We start from the raw sequence: 26,757 nt of genomic DNA on the forward strand, positions 1-26,757 counted from the left end.
GCTCCAGTCAAATCTTGCATATGTATTCCCACATGGGATTCATGCTGTGTGGGGAGCACGGTGGCCCAGTCGTCTAAGGCACCGCGATTCGCTATGCATAGTTGCAACCCTTGGGCATGCCAGAAAGGTATGATTGTGGGTTCGAATCCCGGTTCGCCCCAATTATGTTTCTACGGTTTGTCAGCAACATACCCATACTCGTGGGTTTCACTGAAGTGGTAAACGTCTGAGACATGCATCACTTCGGGCTTTCCTCCCACATTAAGCTGACACGCCGCGATATTACTGGAATACTGTTAAAAGTGGCGTTAAACCTAACTCACTCACTCACTCACTCACTCACTCACTCATGCTGTGTGCCTAAGTGTCTAGTCCCAGTTCAAAAAACATTCTTAACACTACAACCTTTTCATCTTCAGTATGTGAGCAAGTGAGATGGTTTTAACATGATTTGAACAGTATTCCAGTTATATCAGGGAGTGTCAGCTTAATATAGAAGGAAAGCCCGAAATAATGCAGGTCACGGACATTACCCACTTTGATGAAACCCACGAGCACAGTTATGGTGCTGACAAACCTAGAAACATTATCAGGGCAAACCAGGATTCGAACCCACAATCATAGGTTTCTGGTCAAGGGACACAACTGCACAACAAATTGCTGCGGCTTAGATGACTGGACCACCCGTACTTCCATTACAGTCATAGTTAATCCTTTCATTGATGACTGATTAGTTTCAGTTTTAATCACAGGAATCAACCAATTCACTTTGAACACTGTCCATTGATATTACTTCATTTTACTGAAATCATAACTCACAAATGTTATAACAGACAAGGCCTGTTGCAGTTTCATTGTTCCCTAATAGATGTGTTCCACAGTAAAATACTATTACAAATTGAACTATTATCTGCAATGTTATTAGACATAAGTCTTAAAGAATACTAAAAAAGAATGCTCTTGTATATTTCCATTCTCATTGTTAACTGATCATCAATCATTAATTGATTGCTTTTTTGCAACCAAGGACTACATGATTTGAACCAAAACCCAACACTCACTGCAGTACTATGATTGTTTAGTGGACAGAGGTCACATTCCCCAGAGAGATGTACACAGGTGTGTCCGACTAAAATTGTGAGTGAGTGAGTGAGTTGGGTTTAATGCCACTTTTAACAGTATTCCGGTTATATCACGGCGTGTCAGCTTAATGTGGGAGGAAAGCCCGAAGTGATACAGGTATCAGACGTTAACCACTTCGGTGAAACCAACGAGCACGGGTATGGTTTTGACAACCTAGAAACATTATTGGGGCGAACGGGGATTCGAACCCACAATCATAGGTTTCTGGCATGCCCAAGGGATGCAACTCTGCACAGCGAATCGCGGCGCCTTAGACGACTAGGCCACCCATGCCCCCACTAAAATTGTGTTCAGTCTGACCCATCAAATCAGATGACTTTTCAACAACTAATGGTGAATCAATTTCTGTCTTCAAGTGTACAGACAAACTAATAGGATCTGAAATATTCCATAAAACACAATGACTCCTTCAGCTAAGCTAAGAGGAACTGTATCATTGTACTGCATAGGCTATGTAAAATGCAAAATTTAACAAGAAGACAAAGTCATCAATATCAGTGATAATGATAGTGCAATCAAACGTGACATTGTCCATTATAAGTTTGTCAACCTGCTTGTGGAAGAGGTTGAGTGAGTGAGTGAGTGAGTATGGTTTTACGCCGCTTTTAGCAATATTCCAGCAATATCACCGCGGGGGACACCAGAAATGGGCTTCACACATTGTACCCATGTCGGGAATCGAACCCGGATCTTCGGCATGACGAGCGGACGCTTTAACCACTAGACTACCTGACCGCCCCGGAAGAGGTTGAATACAAAAGCTACTGTCTGACATCTCCTTAAAACTTTGTACGAATATCTGCCTTAGTAAGACTGTAATGATAAACAAAGGCTATAATCACCTTCCAGTATGTGAAGCCTAAGAATAGTTTGTATCCTTGAGCACTGTACAATTCACTCATTTAGATATCATGAATTGTATTGTAGAGCCTTATACAGGCAGGTATTGCTGCAGCCCTAACCTCTACAGGCAGTTACCAAAGTAAGGTACACAGTACACATAAGGTACAAAAGTTACATCTACTATGAATCAGTTTATAGCTTTGATTCTTGCAGTGTCTACCGCTGTTCCATATATGGAAATAAGAAAATAAAACATAATTTTAAGATCTTTGAAAACAAAGACTTAGACTGTTATTCTACAAAGTTCTAGGAGAAGTACAAAACAGAACTGAGGTAAAATTGTTAAGATTGCTTCCATTCAATTCAATTCAAGTCGAAATTAATAAAAATTATTTAATAACAAAATAATTGGGAGGAATCATAAATAGCAATGGGCACATCTACACAATATGGTGAATGTGTTTACCAAGTTTCTTAAAGATATCTCTAAAATAATGATCCAGTTCAGCCTTGGAAATGAAACCCACTGCTTGCATTCAATTAAGGAACTATGTCAAAACTTCAAAACTTTATATAAAACAAAAGAAACATTCGAGGGAATCATAAATAGCAAAAGGCACATAGTGCTGCACTATATGGTGGATGTGTGTACAGAGTTTCATAAAGTTATCTCTAATAGTTTTTGAGTTCTGCTCTGGAAATGAAACCCACTGCTTCCATTCAGTTCAGAGACTAAGTCCAAATTTCAAAAATTTAAATAAAATATATTAGAAATGAGTGAGTGAGTATGGTTTTATGCAGCTTTTAGCAATGTTCCAGCAATATCACAGCGGGGGACATCAGAAATGGGCTTCACACATTGTACCCATGTGGGGAATCGAACCCAGGTCTTCGGCGTGACGAGCGAATGCTTTCACCAGTAGGCTACCCGAACGCTTTAACCACTAGGCTACCCGACCGCCCCTATTAAAAATGAAGGGGAAACCTAAATACCAAAAGGCACCTCTACACCATATGGTGAATGTGTGTACCAAGTTTTGTACAGTTATCTGGTTTCCGAGTTCTGCTCCGGAAACGAAACGTGACAGGCAGAACCCATTTCTGTATCCCTCACCATCACGGTTGGGTGGAGGATAACAGCCATGTCGTTCTTTGAAGGATTCTGTTTAGGTTTTACCAGTTACACTGAAAACACCAACTTATTTCAATGACAAACTTTATTAAATAGTTTATCACAAATAATTAATTATATTTTCATATGGGTGTCAATACAAAATAATTTAAACCTAAATTTAGTAAAATTTATCTATGAACGCTGAAGCTATTTGCAAAGAGGTTTGAAGCTATTTTCATCATAATAAATCAATCTGTTGAGATGATTTTAAACGTGTTACATATTTTTAATGATCATGTAATGCATGCTGAGTCATATCACTCATAAAAGTATACATGTACTCATAAAATGAAAATGTGAAAAAATATCAGAATGTGTTAAAAGCATGCAAGCTTTCTTTCTCCACCAAGTAAGCTAAAACCAAATCATTCTATGTGATGTGAAACTTCACTACCCAACAAGACACATAAACCACTAAGTCCACAAAAATAAAATAAAATGAAAGGTATTTAGAGTATACCTGGAGTCGTCCTTTCAGCATCTTCAGTGCAAATAAAACACATGCTTTATTTTTATGAAGACTAGAAAACTATCTTAATAAAAATTCATACATGTGATAGTAATCAAAGCTACGAAGGCTAAAGTGGAGTGAGTGAGTGAATATAGTGTTACGCCACTTTTAGCAATATTCCAGCAATATCACGGTGGGGGACACCAGAAATGGGCTTCACACATTGTACCCATGTCGGGAATCGAACCCGGGTCTTCGGCGTGACGAGCGAACGTTTTAACCACTAGGCTACCCGACCGGCCCCTAGAGTGGAGTGAGTGAGTGAATGTTGTTTTACACTATGGCCAGGATTATTCCAGCTGTATCGTGGTGGTTTGTAAACCCCAGATTCCCAGAGTGGAATCTAAGCTGAATGTTCAATAAACAGTTTCTATTGAAATGTTGCGTTTGAAGACAATATAGATGCTTAAGTTAATTTATCACATAAGAGCACCGGTAGCCATGGCAACAACTGAGTCTGAGTAGGGTATACGCCACTTTAAACAGTATTTCAGTAATATCACGGCGAGCCAGCTTGGTGTGGGAGGAACGCCCGAAGTGACGCAGGTAACTTACCACTTAGGTGAAAGTGGTCAAGGTAACTCTGCTCAACGACTTGCAGCCCCTTTAATTAGACAGCTAGGCCACCCTTGCCCCTATGAATGATCCAAGATAAAATGTTGAGACAAAACAACCAATTCAGATAGAGTGTACAGATTGACAATATACTCACAGTGAAAGCCTTGCTGAAATCTACATCCTCTTGTGGAGCTGTTCCAGATGGCATGTCATCAATGTGGTACAGTCTGAAATTAATAGGAAGTTCCTAACATTCACAATACACCAGAGCGGAGAAACACATGCACCTAACAATCATGAGAGAGATTGACATTACATGTCCCAACCCCACCTAATCCTGAATGCCCCAAAACTTCCAAACAAATTGTAATCCAAGAAAAGTATTAATATGAAAAAGCTTTATCTGAAAGATCTCCACAAAGTGGTTCAAACTCCTGATAAGTGGAATTATTTTTCTGGTCTCCAGGAGTTTGAAACAACAGGGCTTGACTGTACATGATATTTTCCACACTAGGAGTGACCACGTCAGACATACTTATTCAATCAAAACTTATTCTGTCAATTTTCATCTATTATATTCAAAGATAGTTTCCTGAAAGATGGCCTGAACAACACGTATTGTTTTCTGAATAACATCTATTGCTTTAGTTTGACAAAATTGACAATTGTTGGACAAAATGACAGATTCTGTGTCGCTGTAGATTTTCTCAATGATCAGTCACGTTGTGTGATTCACAAGTTGTTACAGGATAATATGATAAATGCTGAACAGCATGCAAGGAAACAATAAAAGTACAATGTCAATATGAGCACAATATCCTTTATCAGATAACCTTGGTAACTACTTGAAGTGTGTCATGTCCTGTCCTTCGAGCTAGTCCAGAAAGTTATGTGGCTCCAATTCAACATGGTTTCAAAGTGAGAGAGAGGTGTAGGTTTTCTACATGTCCAATTTGGTGAAACTCATGAGCACGGGTATGGTGCAGACAAACCAAGAATCATGATCAAGGCAAAACTGGGACTTGACCCCAGATCCAACAAAAAGTGGTGAAACTCTGCAAAGCACTGCCAGCTTCTTAAACGAGTGGGCCTCACATGCCCCTTAAATGATCTCAAACCATCTACTGTTAATAATAATAATAATAATAATAATAATAATAATAATAATAATAATAATAATTTAAAAAAAATAATATCACCACCACCAATAATAATAATGATGATGATGATGATGATGATGATGATGATGATGATATATGTATGAATATCAATTCACATAATCATTGATCATGTTGATAACAACTGTGAACATGGTGTTGACATTCTCCTCCTCATCTTTGCCACATATTTGTTAAGTAGCTTTAATCATCATGGTTAGCATCTCTGCATGTGACCCTCTACATCATCGTCATTCTCCGGCATGTCTCACCTCTCTGAGCCTGCCTTCCTCTTTGTGGCCATCTCCAGGGTGGCCAGTTTCTTGGGGTTCTTGAACTGCCAGGTATAGAAGGCCTCCTTCGATGCTGTGATGATGTGAGTCTTGGTCATTGTCAGGTACATGGGGTCCATCTCTATGTACTTGGAGTCCAGTGGGGTGCCGATAGAGTTGCACAGAACCAACACATACTGAGGGTAGAAGAGAGTTGACTATTGATGTCCCCCTTTGTTAAGTCAATATACCATGCTCATCATTATATGCCTGTGGATCCATCATGATACAAATAATTCATTCATCAAGGGGAGATAAGTAATTATTATGTCCCTTTATCTTATACGCTTGATCTCTGCTGCCACACAATTGTTTAAACAAACGTAAAGCACAAATCAGAAATAAGACTGTGCACAAAAACATATTTATAAGATCGAACAATAAAATAATCATCATGTAATACGTTAATTACAGTCTACATACCTGGCCTACCATCTCGTCAGCTTTAGTTGCCAAGCAACAATAATCTCCAAAGGCTGTCACAGCAATGAGATTCTTTACATACTTCACATATTTCTGAAAATACAGGTCACAATAAAAATACAGTAAACTACATTTAAAACAAACACACAATGAAATGACAGATATAACGAACTATTTCTTCGTCCCGTCCATTTGCTGTATATGAATTGTACATATGCTTATAACGAACAACGGTTATAATGAATTAACATAAGTGGTCCCTTTGAGTTTGTTATAACCATAGTTTACTGTACATACCCCTGAGCAGAACCCAACAGGTAATACTATTTTATAATTAATCAGGCAATTAGTTTAATTATTTATAAGGGGAGGCAATCTATTTTCTTGGTTTTACCTCATTGTTCTTTGTGTCCCAGAAGATGACGCAGTGCTCCAGTCTGTCCGGCTTGGTGAAAGAGTACACCACGGTGTTGGAGCAGTACCCCCACTACAACACACACACCTCCATCATATATAACACACCACAGTGTTGGAGCAGTACCCCCACTACAACACATACACACACCTCCATCATATATAACACACCACGGTGTTGGAGCAGTACCCCCACTACAACACATACACACACACCTCCACCATATATAACACACCAGTGTTTGAGCAGTACCCCCACTACAACACACACACCTCCATCATATATAACAAACCACAGTGTTGGAGCAGTACCCCCACTACAACACACACACACACCTCCATCATATATAACACACCACAGTGTTGGAGCAGTACCCCCACTACAACACACACACACACCTCCATCATATATAACACACCACAGTGTTGGAGTAGTACCCCCACTACAACACACACACACAGCTCCATCATATATAACACACCACAGTGTTGGAGCAGTACCCCCACTACAACACACACACACAGCTCCATCATATATAACACACCACAGTGTTGGAGTAGTACCCCCACTACAACACACACACACACCTCCATCATATATAACACACCACGGTGTTGGAGTAGTACCCCCACTACAACACACACACACAGCTCCATCATATATAACACACCACAGTGTTGGAGTAGTACCCCCACTACAACACACACACACAGCTCCATCATATATAACACACCACAGTGTTGGAGCAGTACCCCCACTACAACACACACACACACCTCCATCATATATAACACACCACAGTGTTGGAGTAGTACCCCCACTACAACACACACACACAGCTCCATCATATATAACACACCACAGTGTTGGAGCAGTACCCCCACTACAACACACACACACCTCCATCATATATAACACACCACGGTGTTGGAGCAGTACCCCCACTACAACCCACACACCTCCATCATATATAACAAACCACGGTGTTGGAGTAGTACCCCCACTACAACACACACACACAGCTCCATCATATATAACACACCACAGTGTTGGAGCAGTACCCCCACTACAACACACACACACAGCTCCATCATATATAACACACCACAGTGTTGGAGCAGTACCCCCACTACAACACATACACACACACCTCCATCATATATAACACACCACAGTGTTGGAGCAGTACCCCCACTACAACACACACACCTCCATCATATATAACAAACCACGGTGTTGGAGTAGTACCCCCACTACAACACACACGCAGCTCCATCATATATAACACACCACAGTGTTGGAGCAGTACCCCCACTATTACACACACATACAGCTCCATCATATATAACACACCACAGTGTTGGAGCAGTACCCCCACTACAACACACACGCAGCTCCATCATATATAACACACCACAGTGTTGGAGCAGTACCCCCACTATTACACACACATACAGCTCCATCATATATAACACACCAGTGTTTGAGCAGTACCCCCACTACAACACATACACACACACCTCCATCATATATAACACACCACGGTGTTGGAGCAGTACCCCCACTACAACACACACACACAGCTCCATCATATATAACACACCAGTGTTTGAGCAGTACCCCCACTACAACACACACACACCTCCATCATATATAACACACCACAGTGTTGGAGCAGTACCCCCACTACAACACACACACACAGCTCCATCATATATAACACACCAGTGTTTGAGCAGTACCCCCACTATTACACACACATACAGCTCCATTATATATAACACACATATGTCCAACATCCTGACCAAGAATGGGAAATATCAGAGCATATCTGCATAAAACATGCAAAATATATCACCAATAGCCAGTTACTTTTGAGTTCTATGTACATGTATATGAATATGCATGATTATAAACAACAGGATAACAACACTAAGTAATTACCGAAAGTAGCCATTTCTGATTGTGCATCTGTGTGTTCTGTTATGGTTCTTTATTAATTGAATGCAGGCATGACCTACTCATAAACTCAAAAAGTGAATGAAGTCTTTGATATGCATTAATAGTTGGGAGAACATAAATACATCACATTTTTTATGGAACGTAACTTCTTTTATTCTTTGTCACCTGATGAATCATTCACCTGATGAGTGAGTGAGTGAGAATGGTTTTACGCCGCTTTTAACAATATTCCAGCAATATCACGGCGGGGGAAACCAGAAATGGGCTTCACACATTGTACCAATGTCGGGAATCGAACCCAGGTTTTCGGCGTGACGAGCGAACGCTTAAACCACTAGGCTACCCGACCGCCTCACCTGATGAAGGAGCACGAAGTAGCTCTGAAATGTTGTGACAAAGGAGAAAAGAAGATGCTACCCATAAAAAGTGTTATCTATTCATTACAGTGAACTAGGCACAAAAGTCTTACATCATGCTTATTCTTACAGGTATATTGCTGTTCTGATACACATGGCTTTATTTACCCCATTGTTTATTTGTACATTTTAAGACGAGGATGATTTCTAAATGCATGTTTACATTGGCTATTGTAAAATTAACAAACTTCCCTTCAGTTACCAGACACAGACAAGAAGTAGAAGAGTGTTCTCCAAACTTAAATATATTTTGCATATGTAACTTTTGGGGAAGTTAATCCATAAACATGATAATCTAAATAAATTGAAAGAAACAGATCAACATAAGATTCTCAGTGGGAAAAAGAGTTGATTGAATGACCTTGTAGTCGGGTCTGATGTTGGCGAAGTAGATGAAGGAGTCGACAGCCAGTGCTATCCTCAAGCTGCCTCCCTCCCAGGAGCAGGCGTACATCTGCTTGCCGGGAACCTTCAGTGTCCGCAGGTGCTGCAAATACCCATCACATATCATTTTCTTATTCATTACAAACCCAGATATGTCACTACACAGGCTGGATAAGTGAGTGAGTGATTGGGTTCAACAACGCTGTAACAGTATAAGATTACGATATGCCACAGCATGTCAGCTTGATGTGGGAGGAAAGCCAGAACTGATGCACTTAGCAGGTCTTAGAGGTTCACCACTCTTGGTGCTGAGAAACCTTGAAACAGGATCAGGGTGAATCTGGGATTCAAACATATGATCATAGGTTCCAGGCACATCTAAGGGACTCAACTCTGCAAAGTGAATTAAATGTTTCGTCCTGGATGTCTGGGTGAAATGACTTTACAAAGTAACGCAAAACTATATTTTATGACAATCAAACAGTTGCCAACAGTCAGGGAAGCACAATGAAACTGTCTGCAGTTCAAAACAGTTTGACATAGGCCTACAACTAGTTTTTTGTTTATAATGCACCATGTTGTACAATCATTAACCGATTTAATATATATAGAATTATCGTTTGCAAACATACCTATTGCCAGGCATTATGAATTAACTTTGATCACACATGTATAAAATTTGTATGAAAACTAAAATTGTTAAAAAATTACAAAACAATTAATCAATGTGAAATGTAAATAAACACAATAAATATGATTAAGTACAATTTCAATCCTAACATTAACAAATTTATTTGAAATGTTATGTATTAACACAATGGATTGTAAAGACATGACATCTACCTCTCCAAACGGTGTGTAGAACTGCACAACATTGACTTCCTTATCTTGTCCCATGGCATGCTGGGAGCCAGCTACCGCCAGCACATTCCCCGAGTGGTTCCAACCTATCTGAGCTACATGCATACCAGTGTCGATCAGGATAGGATCTGCAACACAAAAACATTGTCAGCAATTCTTGCTTAGTACAAGACCAGTATCAAACACAATGTATGCTTACATGAAGTTACATCTGATATTGTCCTTGATTATTTGAATTATATGACAATAAAATGCATGTCCAGTCGCATTATACTCATGTGGGGGAAATTCTGATGGAGATTGTGGCGTTACTTTCCAAATGAAGGTTTGGTAACGACTGTGTCGAGAAAGTTCACAACAATATCATGAAGATATAACAGGATAACACAGAAATGTATGCTTTAGAAGATTTGATACCACTGGCACATTTGATGGAAGAAATGAGATGACCTAAATAACATTCTTATCCTAGTTCAAAGGTATGAAAATTCTACATAAGTTGCATGTGGAGTTGACAGTCCCATGTTAAAAATGAGCATTTTGGGATAATTGCATGTTTTCATAGATTTATACTACACAGTGCTTTAGCTTCCCCACCTTTACCAGCAGACAGTACTGGCGCAGAGAGACAGTTGAAACAGACTATATACCCCATGCCCCAATACCCCAGAGTTATCCACCTCGGCCCATGCCCCCTCATATCCTTCACTGTATGGCAGCAGGCACAGTGTAGACAGTGGTGCCGGAAGGGTAAGGCGGAGGAGCCAGACGAAGTCCGGGTAGGCATGAAGGTGTAGCATCAGGGAAGTATAAAAACATTGCATTTATCCAATGTTTTACCTTACCTGACGCTACACCATGCTTTAATCAACTGACGTGGAAAGCAGGCTTACAGTGATAAGCCCGAGTCATGCCGTGCATTCAGGTTGACCCAGCAGTTGGCGCTTGACGATGAAATCCCAGGAAAGACCAATGTGGACTTGTCTGTGGGTCCACTTGTCGAACCTACAACAGGCCACATCAAGAGCATGAAGATCGCCAACCCTGGACACCATGGCAAAGGGCCAGTAGGAGGCAAGTGTTGAACCTCAATGAACCTCAATGGAAGCAGGTGCAAGTGCATCCTAGGATGCTTGACATAAAACCCTGGAATCCTGTTAAGGTCTTCAGCTGGAGAACGGAACTTCTCTTTCTGGGTGTCCAGATTGAACCCTGATGAAGGTGAAGAGTTCTGGCACTGTGGCAAGGCAGGTACCTAAGGCTATCAAGGAGCAGAAGGAAGCCAGGCAAGTAGCAATGGTGGAACCAGCAAAGGGACATTCCTGTGTAAAAACATCAGGTAGTCACCCACCTACAGGACGGTGGCCTACACCGGAGTGATATTTCATGGCAGAGGAAGCGGGTGGATGAGACCCCAGTTGAGTACTGAATATAGGTGGCCAGGTGAGGTAACTGCTGATTGGCATCTGAAGGATTCACGTACATGAAGTCCTGGAGAGCCTAGTACGCAAAGGCGGCCACTGATAATGGCTGGAAGACGCGTCGGAGAGCAAAGACTATGCAGGAAAGATGAGACTCTGACATGAGAAGAAACGAACTCGGAATGGAAGTCCCCATTAGCAAGCGCATGTTGTCCACAGCTGGAGAGGAGTTAACAATGGATGGTCGGACGGGAAGAATAGCAAAAGCATTGTCTGAGGAGAACAAGATGTTGGTGACCAACTGGTCGCATGGTAGGAGAAACGGCACCAGAGTCAGGAATTGGACAGTCCATCTGTGGGAAAAACGCCTTGTCCTAGCAAAGGGCAGGGCAGATGATCAGCAACCCCGGTTGGCATATTCAAGGGATGGGGTGTCAAACAGAAAGCAGTTCAACAAGGTCAGGAATGAAGTCTCGTACATCCTCAGAGTGGCGACCATAACTAAGGCAATAGCAATCAGGTTAGACGTCTGACTGGCACCACCTGACTGGGGAGGACAATCTATCCTGGCGCTGATCTGGAAGACCGTGGTGCAACCAGGAATCTGAGGCAAAGGAGGTGTGGCGCTAACCAGGCAAACGGTCCCGACACCGGCGATCATGAGCATGAGTTGAGGTGACAATCTGGTTATAGCTGGTGATCGTCTGGCGATAGCTGGCGATCGGCCATGAGTGGCGATCTTCTGGCAACAGCTGGCGAAGGTCTGTCAACAGCTTGTAACATCACTTCCTGAAGGCAACAGGGTGGTCGTCAGGTGATCATGAGCGGCGACAGGAACCAACCGACGGTGAGAAGTGTCAGAAGAGGCACAGGACCGCCGATCAGGCGACAGTCAGGCTACAGTCAGGCACTGGCGAAACCAGTGCTAAGGTGAGGTAGTGACAGGTCATCAGGACCGAATTAGGGTAGTTGATCCCAGAAGGCCACGATGGCTGTAGGTTTAAAATACAGACAGAGCACAGGACATCTTCTGAGGAGTGAGCCCCGGAGTGCAGGCACAAATGTGGAAAAAATCGCTGAGGTTGTTGGAAGAGGAGAAGGGAAGAACTTAAATAATGTATGACAGGTCAGCAACGGAGGAGAGGGGGACCTGACATGTTCTCCGTTCAACGAGTTGTTTCATGCACCTAAGAATAGCCTTTCTGTAAGTGTATTACGTGAAATCCTCAATTGATAAATCGGAGAATTTTTATTTTCGGGACATTGATTGCAAAAGTACATGCAGGACATCAAGACAGGCAAAGTCAATGGGGTCAACTCGACAGTTGGCCGTTCACACAAACTGTACTGCATAGAAGACATGCAGTATATAAATTTACCAGCAAAAAGGACCAAAACAAAACCTGTTCCTAGAACATTGTGAACCCTACACCCAAACACAACTCACAGCATGTAGCGTGCCAAACAGGAAACAAAACATATTACGCTTAAAAACTAGGAAATATGTTACCAAAGAGCTATTAACAAAAAAATAAATGAGACATTTACTAACAGTGGTAAAAACAATAGCAAAATTTACATTTGAAAGCACAATTCGTAACCACAAGACATGTTAAATTCAAGACGGCGACCATGATGCGAAGATGTGTTAAGTTACTTTGGCACCATAAATTACATAAATAAACGGCAAAAAGCATATATATATTTCCTGGGGAAGGATATACTGGATAAACACTACAAAAACTTCAAGAAAACCAAGAAAATTGAAGGTAACGTTCTCCTTATTAGCCTGTCTGTCATTTTAATAATACGAGGGAGCACAGGACAAGGTGTATAACTCTGGGGTATCCGGGCACAGGCTTTATAGTATGTGTCAACCGTCTCTCTGTTCCAGGACTGTCTGTTTGTATATGTTGGGAAGCCAAAGCACTGTGTAGCATCAGGTAACATAAAACACAATTTGTATCAGTAGAAATAATTACAAAATATTCTCACTGTTTGTGAAAACTACACATGGCTCCTGTATTGCCTCACACATTATGCACAGCTCTGTACAAGGAGATGCACATCATACACGCAGACAATCTGGAGGCAAATCCATTTAGTCCTACCATTAGAATTTGTATAAACAACACATTTTCTGGCTTTAGTATCCATAATGAATTTCATTATTACTATTCAATATTCTGTACATCATTTTAGACATAATCGTGTGTGGCTGATTGGTACTTACTTTCATCTACTTCCTGTCGCATTATCTGACAGCGACCATTGTCAAAACAGAGCGCAAAACATGGGCAGTTTGCCTCCACATATCCGTTGAGTCCATTATACCACTGCAGTCCAGCGATGTGGATAGCACCAGTCACGTTCGACAGACAGTGCACCTGGAGCTTGGTCTGGAATATTGATAAGGGGAGATAATACATAGCAGAGGATGAAAACAGCAATCACTTATATACTTAAGTAATTCAGTGTAATAGCATCCCTATACTTTCACATATACATGGATTGTCATAAAACCGATACAGTTTACAGGAACTTGTTTTTCAGCAGATAACTAACTCTCCAGGATGGTATGTCATCTAAAAAAGGAACGACCTTGGGTCAATTGAATAAATTACCGATGACATAGTTTTTACGGCATTTGATTGGTCTCTCGAAAATAGACATACGTCATTTGCATAATATTAATCTCTGTGCTATATGTTCATTGGTCAAAAAGAGCTTGGGATAGTTTGCGTTCACATAAGTTGAACTGAAAGAAAGGAAGTAAAAGTTTTCCGGGAAACGCGAATGAGGAGGTAACTCTAAATTGGAGGTAAACAAATCAAGGAAAATCTTTGCGAAATCAAAAGTTATCACAGTGAATTTAGAAATCTAGGTATTTCTCAACCAATTGTGAAACGGAAAAAAGCAAGACGCAAAAAATATTGTCTTAATTTTTATTTATAGACACAAAATCATAAATTAAGACGCATTTTGCGTATTAACGTCCCTTACCCTGAGGATATCGGAAGTATCTGAACAAGTTTCCCTGCAAGGATGTCAAGGTCACCACAAATGTCTACATTTATGATAATGGAATGTCTATCTAAAACCACATGTTTACCGATGCTGTAAATACTAAATGTTGTCAGTAATTTTCCTTACCATTTTTTTTCTATGTGAACAATAACAGCTGTGACAGACATGAGTGAGTGAGTTTGACGCCACTTTGACCAGCACTACAGCTATATCATGGTGTGTCAGCTACATGCAGGAGGAAAACCTGTAGTGATGCAGGTCTTTGATGTTTACCATTTTTGTAAAACCCACAAGCTCACGAACCTAGAACTATAATCAGGGTGAACCTGGGGTTAAGCCATGATCATAGGTTTCTGGCACGCCTAAGGGATGCAACTCCATGCAGCAAATTGCAACACCTTAGACAACATGGTCACCCATGGCCCCAAGACAGACACGATGTCACTCTGGCATGTAATGGCGTCATGATACAACGTATGAGGAACGCTTCTTGTTACAGTGTTTGATATAGTTCTACTTTCCCAGGCTATAGCACAGACTCACAATGAAGTTGCCAGTGTTGTCAAATATATGAACTTCTCCATTCAACATTCCAAATAAGATCTTCTTCCCATCCGGAGACCACTGAAACAAAGGTAGTTATTGTGAATGTAAATACAAGGTGAGGTGAAATTGGGTTTAACGTCGCGTTCAAGATTATTGCACTTATATAGCGACGTGCATGCACGTGTTTGTGTGTGTGGCTGCTTGTACTAGACCGGACTGATGCCGTTTTATAGTGCTAGCCCACTGAGATACCATGCCGCAGTTTAACATGAATACCCCACTCAGATTTATAGTGCTAGCCCACTGAGATGCCATGCCGCAGTTTAACATGAATACCCCACTCAGACACAGTATACTGACTCCGAGCCGACCAGTCCTTGCTTTAACCCCTTAATGCCGAGCGCCAGACAGGGTAACATCAAGTACCATCTTTTAACATCTATTGGTATGACGCGGCCGGGGATCAAACCCTGGACCTTCTGCCTCCGGGCAGACGCTCTACCACTAGACCACGGAGGCGGTCAAATGTAAATACACAGCATTATCATATCATATGTAATGTGATCAGCGCAATAAACCAATCTGATAAACTTGGCATCCTGTTATATCCAATAAACATGCAACTGAAGCTGAACTACTAATTATATGATGCATTGCCTTATTGCTCAATAAATATTGCCTATTTCCTATAAAGTTTACATAGGGGCTTGTGTGCATGATTCTGGCAACAAACAGTTTGCATGTATTATACTCAACAAAGGCTCACACAATACCACTGACAAAAACATCCAACTAATCATCGGCAATAATTTCTATTTAACTGCTGAAACAGAGCTCTCAAACAAAGGTACATTTGTACCTATGATCTTGACTCTTGTGAAGCAAGGTTATCAAATGAATACATTGAATGAATGTATTACAGTTAGGGTGTTTGTGACAATGGTCTGACATCACGGCTAAATTGGAAAGTTATATTGGGTGACCACACTTCAACTAAAGGTAAAACTGACAACACATTAACCATGGAACGTGTACTGACATGTCTCGAAGGTGCTGTACAATGTAACACAGTGATCATCTCACCTCAACACAAGCCAGCTGCAACCCTCGCAGTTCCTTCCCCCAGATGCGGTTACCATCCACAGACCCAACAATCACAGCACCTGAAACAGACCCCTGCCTTTACCACATACTTTTTATATAGCACCTGAAACAGACCCCTGCCTTTACCACACATTTTTATATAGCATCTGAAACAGACCCCTGCCTTTATCACACATTTTTATATAGCATCTGAAACAGACCCCTGCCTTTATCACACATTTTTATATAGCATCTGAAACAGACCACTGCCTCTATCACAAATTTTTATATAGCATCTGAAACAGACCACTGCCTCTATCACAAATTTTTTTATAGCATCTGAAACAGACCACTGCCTTTATCACATACTTTTTATATAGCATCTGAAACAGACCACTGCCTCTATCACACATTTTGAAATACACGTATTCACAGAAATCAATTACAGTTTGAACTAAAAGAACTAAAACAAAGGTTACATGGGACATGTCTTTTGAAAAACTGGTGCAGATATTTTTTCTTATTTGAGGAGAGAAAAAATGTTGATATTATTCTTATTTGTCCATAAAAATGGTAACCATTTCAAGGGAGTCCTGCCATCATTAAGGATTGCTCCTATAGTACTGGTATTTGAATGTAGAGACAACTAAATCTGTAACCTCTAACTAACAACAGGTAAATGACAAGGACCCCTTGACTTTCATGCATAATTCAAAACATTGCTGAAACTGTGAGACATCTAAGGACATCATCATCATCATCATCATCATCATCATCTTCTTCTTCTTCTTCTTCTTACCATCTTCATACACAATGCAGATCTTTTGTCCATCAGCATTCCACTTCATTCCCCTGACCACAGACTTGTTCCTGTTGTTAATCATCTCCTCATACCATGAACCTGCCAACATCACAGCTCAGCATCAAACCAAATAACACCGGGTGCTATTTCAACTGAAAATTCTAGAAATATATGGAGTGATAAGGGACATCAGTGTTGCCTAATTTTTTCATTTTTCAATTCAGGGTTAGAAATTGGCACTAGTCCTATAGTCCTTGCCAAACTGTCCAATGGTAAAGGTATCATAAGGACTAGTAGAAAATTTGCCATTTTTGAGAGTTTTGCTACATGTTATCATTATAAGGACTAGTTGACGAAAACTGTTAGTTTCTAACGCTGCAATTCCATTATAACCTATCAATTTTCACATAGCAAAGTGACTGCCACAAATGTACCAAATGGTAAAGCTATACTGAGGCTAGTAGAGTGTCAGGTGTTTCGGGGATATTCCTATATGTTACAACCAGTCACTGCTACTAAGTTTGTATCATCATATTATTGTGATGAAAATGATGCAGCGGTGAATTGTATCAGCATTAGTGGGGGATGCCAACTGATAATAAAATCAGATCTTTTACTTCAATGGCTTTCTGTCAAAGGAGGTCACATCAAGTGAACTTTCTGATGTGCCATACAGTGTGATGGCCTCTAAAATCTCAGTACAGTCTAGTGAAGCAATCAGGGCATAATTTCACATTTCTGTATCACCAAAACGAATATCAATGGGCAGTTCAAAGGAGAATAAAAAGGCTATGGTCATCTTACACCAAAATATTTATACTATCAATAGAACATGTGTTTTCTGTGTAGATTTTCTTCTGGCAAGATCATATTTTTTAAATGAAGGTGGTAACAAAATGAAGCCAAATCATTTTAGCAAGTTGACATTTAATTGGCTCAAGAACCCCGGCATTCTTCATTTTCACTGTCATATCAAAGTTATCTCATGATTCTTCTGGCATTATCTCCTACGGAAAGTTAATCAGACCTTGATGGCGAGTGCTACCTTATCAGAATAATGATCAGATTTTAATGAGATTGGCAAAAGGATGATCTGTCACTCCTTATGGTACTAAGAAGTTCTAGAGGGTGCTGCAGTACCAAAGCAGAGTGTTAGAAAAGCTGAATACAGTACATTCATATATCCTATTGTAGAGTTAATACTAAATATGAAGGTAATGTTACACAGATTACTGCTGACAGTGCTGTAGTAGAATGTAATATTACCTTTGTAAAGCATCCATACAATGATGAGGCCGTACTGGTCACTTGTGGTCAGCTTCTGGTAATGTTCATTCCATGTCACACACTGGACAGCACCTTCATGAAATTGCAAATGCAGGGCTTCAGATAGGTCAATTTTCCAGGACACTGACTGATCATCATCCAAAATTACCTTCTGAATTTTCAAATTTTGTCATGATATAGAAGAAAGTTCTGTTGAAAGATGAAACAATCATGTCACTATGCCATGTTTCTTGCAAGTCAATGAAAAGGTGTCAGTATACGAAGAAATCATAAATATATATATAATGACAAAGGAAAACAATTAACACTTGTGCTTACCAAAAATCAGATTTAATCTCAATATAGCAATGATTTCTTGAATTAATTCCTTCCATAGGATGGTGAGGTGAGGTGAAATTGGGTTCAGCGTCGCGTTCAAGATGCACTTATACAGCGACGTGCATGCAAGTGTTTGTGGCTGCTTGTACTAGTCCGGAGGGGGCACAGGTGGCCCAGTTGTCTAAGGTGCTGTGATTCGCTATGCAGAGTGGCATCACTTGGGCATGCCAGAAACCTATGATTGTGGTTTCGAATCCCGGTTCGCCCCGATTATGTTTCTAGGTTTGTCAGCACCATACCCGTGCTCGTGGGTTTCACCAAAGTCTGAAACCTGCATCACTTCGGTCTTTCCTCCCACATTAAGCTGAAACGCCGCGATATGACTGGAATACTGTTAAAAGCGATGTTAAACCTAATTCACTCACTCACTTGTACTTGTCCGGACTGATGCCGACTTACAGTGCTAGCTCACTGAGATACCATGCTGCAGTTTAACGTTAATACCCCACTCAGACACAGTATAGTGACTCTGAGCCGACCAGTCCTTGTTTTAGCCCTTTAATGCTGAGCGCCAGACAGGGTAACAACAAGTAACATATTTTAAGGTCTTTCGGTATGACGCAGCCGGGTCTATAGGATGGGCCAGAGAATCATAATTGGGGGTGAAGGCATTTAAACAATAAGCTATCTTAAAACAATTCTCTTGCACTACTGAATAGTTGGGTCAGTTTCACTTTTTTCATTTGCAAGGAAATCAACATGAAATTTGTGACCTGTCACACGTATCATGTTCAAATTATAAGTTTGTTTCAAAAAACAAAACGTAGCTATTAAGCAAAACATCTAAGAGTGTTGGATAAGCATTTGGGGAGGTATGTACTATCACTGCATTCATTAAATATAAAGAATATATTCTTTAAACTGTTCATTACTACAAACTGACCCTTAAACATTAAATATATGTGTTCAATTTCATGCAGCAACAGTTGAACCAGTGACGCTGATGATACTCTACTCACCACTATGTCCCTCAAGTGACTGGTTCATGGACAAATTGCTTGGAGCTGCCAGACCTTTCACTTTCATGTCTTTCCCTAGATAAGAAAACACAGTGTTAACAATAACAATCTCACATAGGTGCATGTGTTCATGCATGGTGTTAGTCCAAGGAAAATTATATACATGACGTGGTATTGTTACTTCACTTACATGAATAAGTAATTGAAGACTGAGACTATGTATATAAATATGATAATATAGTGTATTGTTTGTTTGTTTGTTGTTTAACGCCGCACTCAACAATATTCCAGCTATATGACGGCAGTCTGTAAGTAATCAAGTCTGGACCAGACAATCAGTGATTGACAACATGAGCATCGATCTACGCAATTGGGAACCATGACAAGCATCAATGCATCAGCCTGACCACCCGATCCTGTTAGTCGCCTCTAACGACAAGCATAGTTGCCTTTTACTTGCAAGCATGGGTTGCTGAAGACCTATTCTACCCCGGATCTTCATGGGCCGATGATATAGTGTAAAAAGGAATGATACTTATAAAATCATTATATTATTTCTTATTATACCTAATCACAGTATCCATCAGGATTTTGGCTAAGGTGAACAACAGTCGAATACACTGTAAAGAACTACAGAGGGTTAACTATAAGTTGAAGAAGTGTTTGTAAATGATTTCAAAGTATCTGTCATTAGCAACTCAAGGACAGGCAACTCTTTATTATCGCGGTATCACTGTTTTGTGGTGTGGTTTGTGTGGATTATGAGGTCTACATTAATTCCTCTTTGGGATTATGCATAATCAGTATTCATAAGATTATGTTGGGGCAAGGGACATTGTCCAAACAAGTGCATTTTTTTCTAACCAATATTGAATGTAGGTAGGGGTAATTCCACTTCAAAAACATTCCAGAATCTATCATAAAAAAAGTTTACATGTGTAATTACGAGTAGCAGTGACATACTGCAACGAGTCCTGTATTCGATCATGTGATGAAATATTGTGCTTAGATTTGCAAAAGTGAACAGTCAACAGAGCTTGCAGAGGGTGTGGATTATGAGATTTACCGATACCGCAATAATATAGAGCCCGCTATAATATAGAGTCATACTGTACCATGCGCAATGTACATCAATGATTAGTTAAACTCTTAATTTGGACAAAGATATATTGTTTACCTGTTTGGGTCTCCAATTTGAGCACTTTGAGCAGACCATCTTCTCCTCCACATGCAATGTAGCCATGCTCCTTGTTCCATGACACACACCGCAGTCGGGTGTTATTAGGAATAGCTATCTGTAACACGCAAAAGACAGTTAACAATAGCCTTTGGGTGTTAAAATAAATCATAATATACAGATTTTATGTTAAAAACCCATGACACTATTTAATAAAATACTTAACTCAAACACAAGTACCCCAGTGAGAAATGATATCATAAGATTAATTTCAGCAAGTGACTTGTTGCTAAAAAATGAAGCTGCTACTGCATTCGATGTTACAACAATGAAATAAAGAATTCATCGCAAAAATATATGTATATGTTTAAGATAATTTGTGACTGATTAATTTGTTGTTTAACACTGAAAAGCAGGAGAGTATGCAGTGCTAATGTCAGTTGCCATGAGAAGCTAACGATACATCAACTCAGCTTCATTGGCAACGGATTCTGGAATCAAACAGAAATGTCAATGAAGCTAAACATTTATTGACATCGCTAATTTTGGAATAAATAAAACGAACCTTTTTGCTAAGATAGACAAACATATTGCTGGTGGTCAAGGCTTATTTCTCTAAAGGCACATAAAGTATCAAACACACTACACAGAAATGTTGCAGGACGCCGCCATACTTCTCAGGAATGTATGGGAGATCTCGCGAGACTTGCGCAGAGCATGTTGGGTAATCATCCTTTTAGCGCAAGGTGCTCGTCGAGAAAGGTAGTGAGGTGATCTTGTGGCAAATTTTAATCACTTCAGAGAGCTCGGTTCTCCTATTTGAAATAGAACCAGAATAAAAATTTGAACTCAGAAGCAAAATAAACTTATTTCCATGTCTTAATTTGCAGGGTTAGCCGACAAGCTCAACAAAATCCGCGAAAATGGTTGCCCAAAAGAAATCGGTAAGCATGTTGACCACGTGGTTTGCTTTCACAACGCCATGTGGCGAAAAGGACCGAAGTATACATGGGTCACTTAGTAAGATTTCGCTAATGGCGTTATGATTGGTGCATTAATGTCAGTTGTAAGACTTATAATAAACCATATCGGAACATATTTATGAGCGGCCATTTGGTCAACAAAATACAAAGTTGAAAAAAATGACAAAAGTACGCAATTAAGGTCAAATATTACGAATAAAGAACTTAATGTTCCTAATAAAGGTCAAAATACAAAACAAACAGACGACCGTTAAACATACAAAGTTGAAATAAATGTCAAAAGTATGCAATATTAATAGTCAAATGTTACGAAAAGACGTCATAAGAAGAGAAAGAAAAATGTGTACGAAAGAACGTCAGTGAGCACGAAAGGACGTTTTCAATAAAGTTCTATATTCGTAATATACTACTCAAAAGAAGTTAAGGATCACCCGATTCTTTCATATTACTATAGTTCATCTCCCATGCCATGACAGATTAACTTTACCATTATGAAAGAATCGGGTGATCCTTAACGTCTTTTGAGTAGTATATTTTATCTTAATTGCGTACTTTTGTCCTTTTTTCAACTTTGTATTTTTTTACCGAATGGCCGTCCATACATTTGGGCGGCATGAGTAACATATGAAATGGGTCTGAAGGGGTCCTTATCGGCACGGGTACTACAGTTTTGTATCCCAGTTACGTTTCTGAATACAGAAATTTATTAACAAAATGTACCTAGCCAGACGCAGAAAGGTACCCTAAACGGGAATGAGTCCATATTCCGAAACCGGTTCATGTTGTTCTGGTTTGTCTGATGTCTAGTTGATGCTGGATAATGCTGTGCATCGTGGAATATTTGAGAAAAATATACAATGCACACTGCCATGTTGAATTTTACTGAGGTTTGACATACAGGACCATGTTCCACAGAGCAATGATTGTTGTCAGCCTAATTGGTTCCATGAACGGTTACATGTATGACACGTCCTGGGCCCGTTCAACAAAGCGATATCAGAGCTAAGATGATAACTTCCATACATAGGCTCTGAGATCGCTTTGTGGAACGGGCCCAGGATGTGTTGTACATGTAACCATTCATGGAACCAATTAGGCGCATTGCGCAATACAACCTACAGTGGAATGGACTTGGTTTCTGGTTTTGGCTAGGGTACATTTTTGTACACAGAAAGGGAAGACTTCCGCTCGTACCCCTCAAAAATATATATAATTAAAAGGTTTGAGCAGCAATGCATACATATATAACTTTTGGAGGGGGGGATATGGGCGGAAGTCTTTCTGTTGGGATTGTAGTGAAGGCTTGACATTGACAGTTGTCTTACCTTGTTGTGGCAAGATCCGCTTCTTGTAGGGGTGGTTGAGGGTAAAAAGCAATCACAGTATTCTTGATTGATTATATTTCGTGAATTACAGAAAAAGAGTGCAGAAAATATCAATGCCCGCCTGGCCCTGGTGATGAAAAGTGGGAAGTATGTGTTGGGCTACAAGCAGACTTTGAAAACCTTGAGAGGTGGCAAGGCCAAGCTGGTTATCATTGCCAACAACACCCCTCCCCTCAGGTAGGTGAACAAGAGCTGGATTCACATTCGTCCATTAGAAAAATGCATCTCTTCCAAAGAATCATTTCTGTAAAGTATACATCATTTAAGAACTATTTCACTTTGTAAGAGTGAAAGGAGATGTGAATGCTTATCTTTGAAAAAGAAAATTCCTTATGTGAAAATGTTACACTATGGACGTCAAACCCATGATTAAATGCATGTTTTGTAATGGACTTCGGAGCCTGATCTGGTGAAGATGGAGTCACACCTTATTAACATTTGTCTTCTTTATATCTCAAGTTGGCTCCTGTCAGTTGGGTTAACAGGTTTGTAACACAAGTGACTAAACATGTCCAGGTGCATTACACTGATTGATTCTGCATTGGACAACCTCTGGTGTAAGTGGAGCTTCTTGTATTGCTTCAAATGGATTTGTCATTTTCCATGTAGGAACTAGGGTTCAAAGTTATTTGTTTTGCAGATTGTTTTCAACATGGAGGTAAATTAAAGATATATTGTGAAAGCGTAGGATTCCTATGCTTGTAAGAAACGACTAAAGGGATTGGGTTGTCATGTTCAGTGACTTGGTTGATTGCATGTTATCGTACCCCAATACCTTGAGACGTTGCTCATATCAATCACTGTTTGATCTCCATCAGCATGATCACATTATTTATGGGACCATGAATGTCGAGTTTGTGGCTTAAAGCAGTTGTAGTCACTCGCCCAACAACCTGAACAATGATTTGCAACATTGTTTAATACCTTATTTTGCAGGTGGTTCTGCATTCTGATTATGTATCTGTTCTACAAAACTTCTGTTAATCATGTTAATAGCAACATGTTTCCTTTGTAGGAAGAGTGAGATAGAGTACTACGCTATGTTGGCCAAGACAGGCGTTCACCACTACTCAGGAAACAATATTGAGCTGGGAACGGCCTGTGGAAAGTACTTCCGAGTCTGCACCCTCAGTATCACAGATCCAGGTAGGAGGATTTGACAACTGATTGATCAAAGTTTTCAAAAGCTATTTTCATAGATTAAATTATTTATACATAACCATACTTTTCAATCTGTCTGATATGCCTGGAATATTGCTGAAATTAAAGATGTTGTGTAGATCCAAAATTTCATTTTGAGCACTTGACTAAATGTGTTTTTGTCTTTCAGGTGATTCTGACATCATCAGAAGCATGCCCACAGAGCAGCAACAGGCTTCATAAATATGTAAAGATCTTAATAAAGGTTGAAGCAAAACTGACAGATGTTGTTTATGATGTTGCAGTTCTGTGAATTGAATGGAATATTGCTTCCATATTTGGAAAACTTGCCAGATGAATTGGCAATCATGAATTTCAGGGTTAGAAATTGGTACTAATCCTATACTCCTTGCCAGTCTGCCCAATAATTGATGTATCATAAGGACCAGCTGAAATGTGACATTATTTAGGGATTTACTATGATATTACAAGGACTAGAGGACTAAAACAGTTTCTATCACTGAAATTGAACCAGAAAAGTAGCATGTGTCCAGCTAAAATGTCAACTGAGACTGATTGGAGGGCGTGTGGGTGCCTGCAGAGTTTACTTCCTTCACCTTGGGGTTACGTGTGACCCAGTTCTAAGGCACCGCAATGAGCTGTGCAGAGTTTCAACCCTAAGGCACACCAGAAACCTATGATCCAATGGTTCGAATCAAGGTTATCAGCATCACAACTGTGCTGGTAGTTTTTACCGAAGCTCTAAATATTTCCGACTTCCGTAACTTTTGTCTTACCTTCCAAGTCAAGCTGACGTAATGTAACCAAAAACGCAATGAGCTGTGCAGAGTTTCAACCCTAAGGCACACCAGAAACCTATGATCCAATGGTTCGAATCAAGGTTTATCAGCATCACAACTGTGCTGGTAGCTTTTACCGAAGCTCTAAATATTTCCGACTTCCGTAACTTTTGTCTTTCCTTCAAAGTCAAGCTGACGTAATGTAACCAAAACACTGTTCAGAGCGGCATTACCTTCACCTCAGCTGATAAAGGGTAAGATTCAATACTTGTCCTTGGTATCTTGCACCAAGTTGGTACTCATCAAAGGACAGCACCAGTTTGGCCTTTCACTCGCTTAAGACTGATTTCCAGGTTTAGAAAACCTATAAAGCAAGTCCCCTGCACGTTGCTTGTCATAAAAGGTGACTTAAATAGGATTAGGATTAATACATTCTGTGACTTGTTTTCAAAAATTCAAAAACAAGTTGAACCTTGGGTTGCTCCTGTGTTGCTGTAACTAACCTGATGCAACAGTACAGGCAGACATCAAACAGACCAAGAATAGGCAGTTCCAGGGTAACTATGCCCAGTGAAGACCAGTACTTGCATACCTTCCCTCTTTGGAATCAATTCCTGAAAGTGACATCATCAGCTGCTGATGCCTTGGGGCATGTGGTTAGTGGCAGACAGTGGCCAGGCGACTCCGGGCTCAAGGAATTAGGGCTAACAGACCTTACAGGACAGTTATTGACATCACCACATCGTTGTCAGAGATTGATATATAATGTTAGCATTGTGCGAATGGGCTAAGGGGAGTAACTCTGATTACCGGAAGAGTATTTACCGGAAGTGTATCGAATGTAAATAGAAGTTAGATGAACGAATGGATTCGGAAGTTGCTAAGAGATAGATCGTAGGGTAAGTAATAGAATATGTGAGGTAATATTGCTAGGATATTGATGTATGGTTGTCAAGGGAGTAACGGATGTATTACAGTTAGTTTTGAGTATGAATTGAAATAAACAAGACGTGTTCTTATACTCGCTCGTTGTGTGCTGTTTACATTGGTGGCAGCGGTTAAAAAGAAGATAAAATGGCAGGAATAGGTGTTTCTCAGTGGGACAGTGGTGATAGTAACGAGATTAAGAGTCATTTGAAGCAACTTGAGGCGTTTTTCATCGTGAAAGATATGAATGACGACAGGAAAATGGCCGCTAGTCTACACCTATCTTTGAAGGGCGATGCAAGGGAATTCTTCATCAGTTTACCCGATGCTCATCAAGACTGCTATACAGAAGCGAAAGGGGCGTTATTGAAGAGATTTAGCAAGGGACAATCTGTGCAACAGTTTCAATTGGAGTTGACAAACAGGCTTCAGAAGGAAAGTGAGTCTCCGATTGCTTTGAGATTTGCTCTAGAATCATTGTGTCAAAAAGCATTCCCAGATATAACTAGATCTGTTGACCAAGAATGTCTGGTTTTGGCTCATTTTCGAAAAGCCTTGAATGCAAATATAAAAGACAAACTGTCGTGGCTAGTAGCCGAAGAGGCCTCATTGGATGATGTTGTAAAGAAGGCAAATCAGATATATGTAGAATGTGGTCAGAGT

At 40.2% G+C, this 26,757-nt stretch overlaps 2 protein-coding genes across 4 annotated transcripts in view; one reads left to right on the top strand and one right to left on the bottom strand.

Moving 5' to 3' along the window:
• LOC124146862 (WD repeat-containing protein 35-like) overlaps window positions 1–21,571 on the bottom strand; it is a 41,432-nt gene extending 19,861 nt beyond the window's left edge. The window contains exons 1-15 of one of the 2 annotated variants that reach the window (XM_048390736.1): window positions 21,425–21,571; window positions 20,860–20,977; window positions 19,683–19,757; window positions 18,325–18,417; window positions 17,056–17,157; window positions 16,257–16,336; window positions 15,171–15,251; window positions 13,834–13,999; window positions 10,162–10,307; window positions 9,296–9,421; window positions 6,536–6,628; window positions 6,142–6,234; window positions 5,659–5,855; window positions 4,384–4,456; window positions 3,621–3,641 (exon numbers count right to left, since the gene is read on the bottom strand). In XM_048390736.1, the coding sequence (XP_048246693.1) occupies window positions 3,621–3,641; window positions 4,384–4,456; window positions 5,659–5,855; window positions 6,142–6,234; window positions 6,536–6,628; window positions 9,296–9,421; window positions 10,162–10,307; window positions 13,834–13,999; window positions 15,171–15,251; window positions 16,257–16,336; window positions 17,056–17,157; window positions 18,325–18,417; window positions 19,683–19,757; window positions 20,860–20,977; window positions 21,425–21,448 (1,488 nt within the window). In that variant the 5' untranslated portion in view covers window positions 21,449–21,571. The remainder of the gene's footprint in view (window positions 1–3,620; window positions 3,642–4,383; window positions 4,457–5,658; window positions 5,856–6,141; window positions 6,235–6,535; window positions 6,629–9,295; window positions 9,422–10,161; window positions 10,308–13,833; window positions 14,000–15,170; window positions 15,252–16,256; window positions 16,337–17,055; window positions 17,158–18,324; window positions 18,418–19,682; window positions 19,758–20,859; window positions 20,978–21,424) is intronic. The other variant, XM_048390793.1, reaches the window with a different exon arrangement.
• On the top strand, window positions 21,524–24,644 carry LOC124149031 (60S ribosomal protein L30-like). Of its 2 annotated transcripts, none has more exons than XM_046520364.1 (5): window positions 21,524–21,621; window positions 21,750–21,803; window positions 23,259–23,404; window positions 24,243–24,373; window positions 24,558–24,644. In XM_046520364.1, exons 2-5 carry the CDS (start codon window positions 21,783–21,785, stop codon window positions 24,608–24,610), a joined length of 351 nt encoding a protein of 116 aa, XP_046376320.1. In that variant the 5' UTR covers window positions 21,524–21,621; window positions 21,750–21,782; the 3' UTR covers window positions 24,611–24,644. The 2 variants fall into 2 exon arrangements, with proteins under 2 accessions (XP_046376320.1, XP_046376328.1); XM_046520372.1 differs by having other exon boundaries at window positions 21,606–21,629.
• The last annotated feature ends 2,113 nt before the right edge of the window (window positions 24,645–26,757 follow it).

This window comes from Haliotis rufescens, unplaced genomic scaffold (assembly GCF_023055435.1).
Source record: "Haliotis rufescens isolate VD_foot unplaced genomic scaffold, xgHalRufe1.0.p SCAF_1, whole genome shotgun sequence".
NCBI classification, from domain to species: Eukaryota; Metazoa; Mollusca; class Gastropoda; order Lepetellida; family Haliotidae; genus Haliotis; species Haliotis rufescens.

Bases quoted from the DNA above. Each gene is read 5' to 3' on its own strand.
- LOC124149031 (XM_046520364.1), top strand. From the start codon at position 21,783: ATGGTTGCCCAAAAGAAATCG. The intron at 21,804-23,258 runs GTAAGCATGTTG...CGTGAATTACAG, and splicing joins TGGTTGCCCAAAAGAAATCG to AAAAAGAGTGCAGAAAATAT. The intron at 24,374-24,557 runs GTAGGAGGATTT...TTTGTCTTTCAG, and splicing joins CCTCAGTATCACAGATCCAG to GTGATTCTGACATCATCAGA.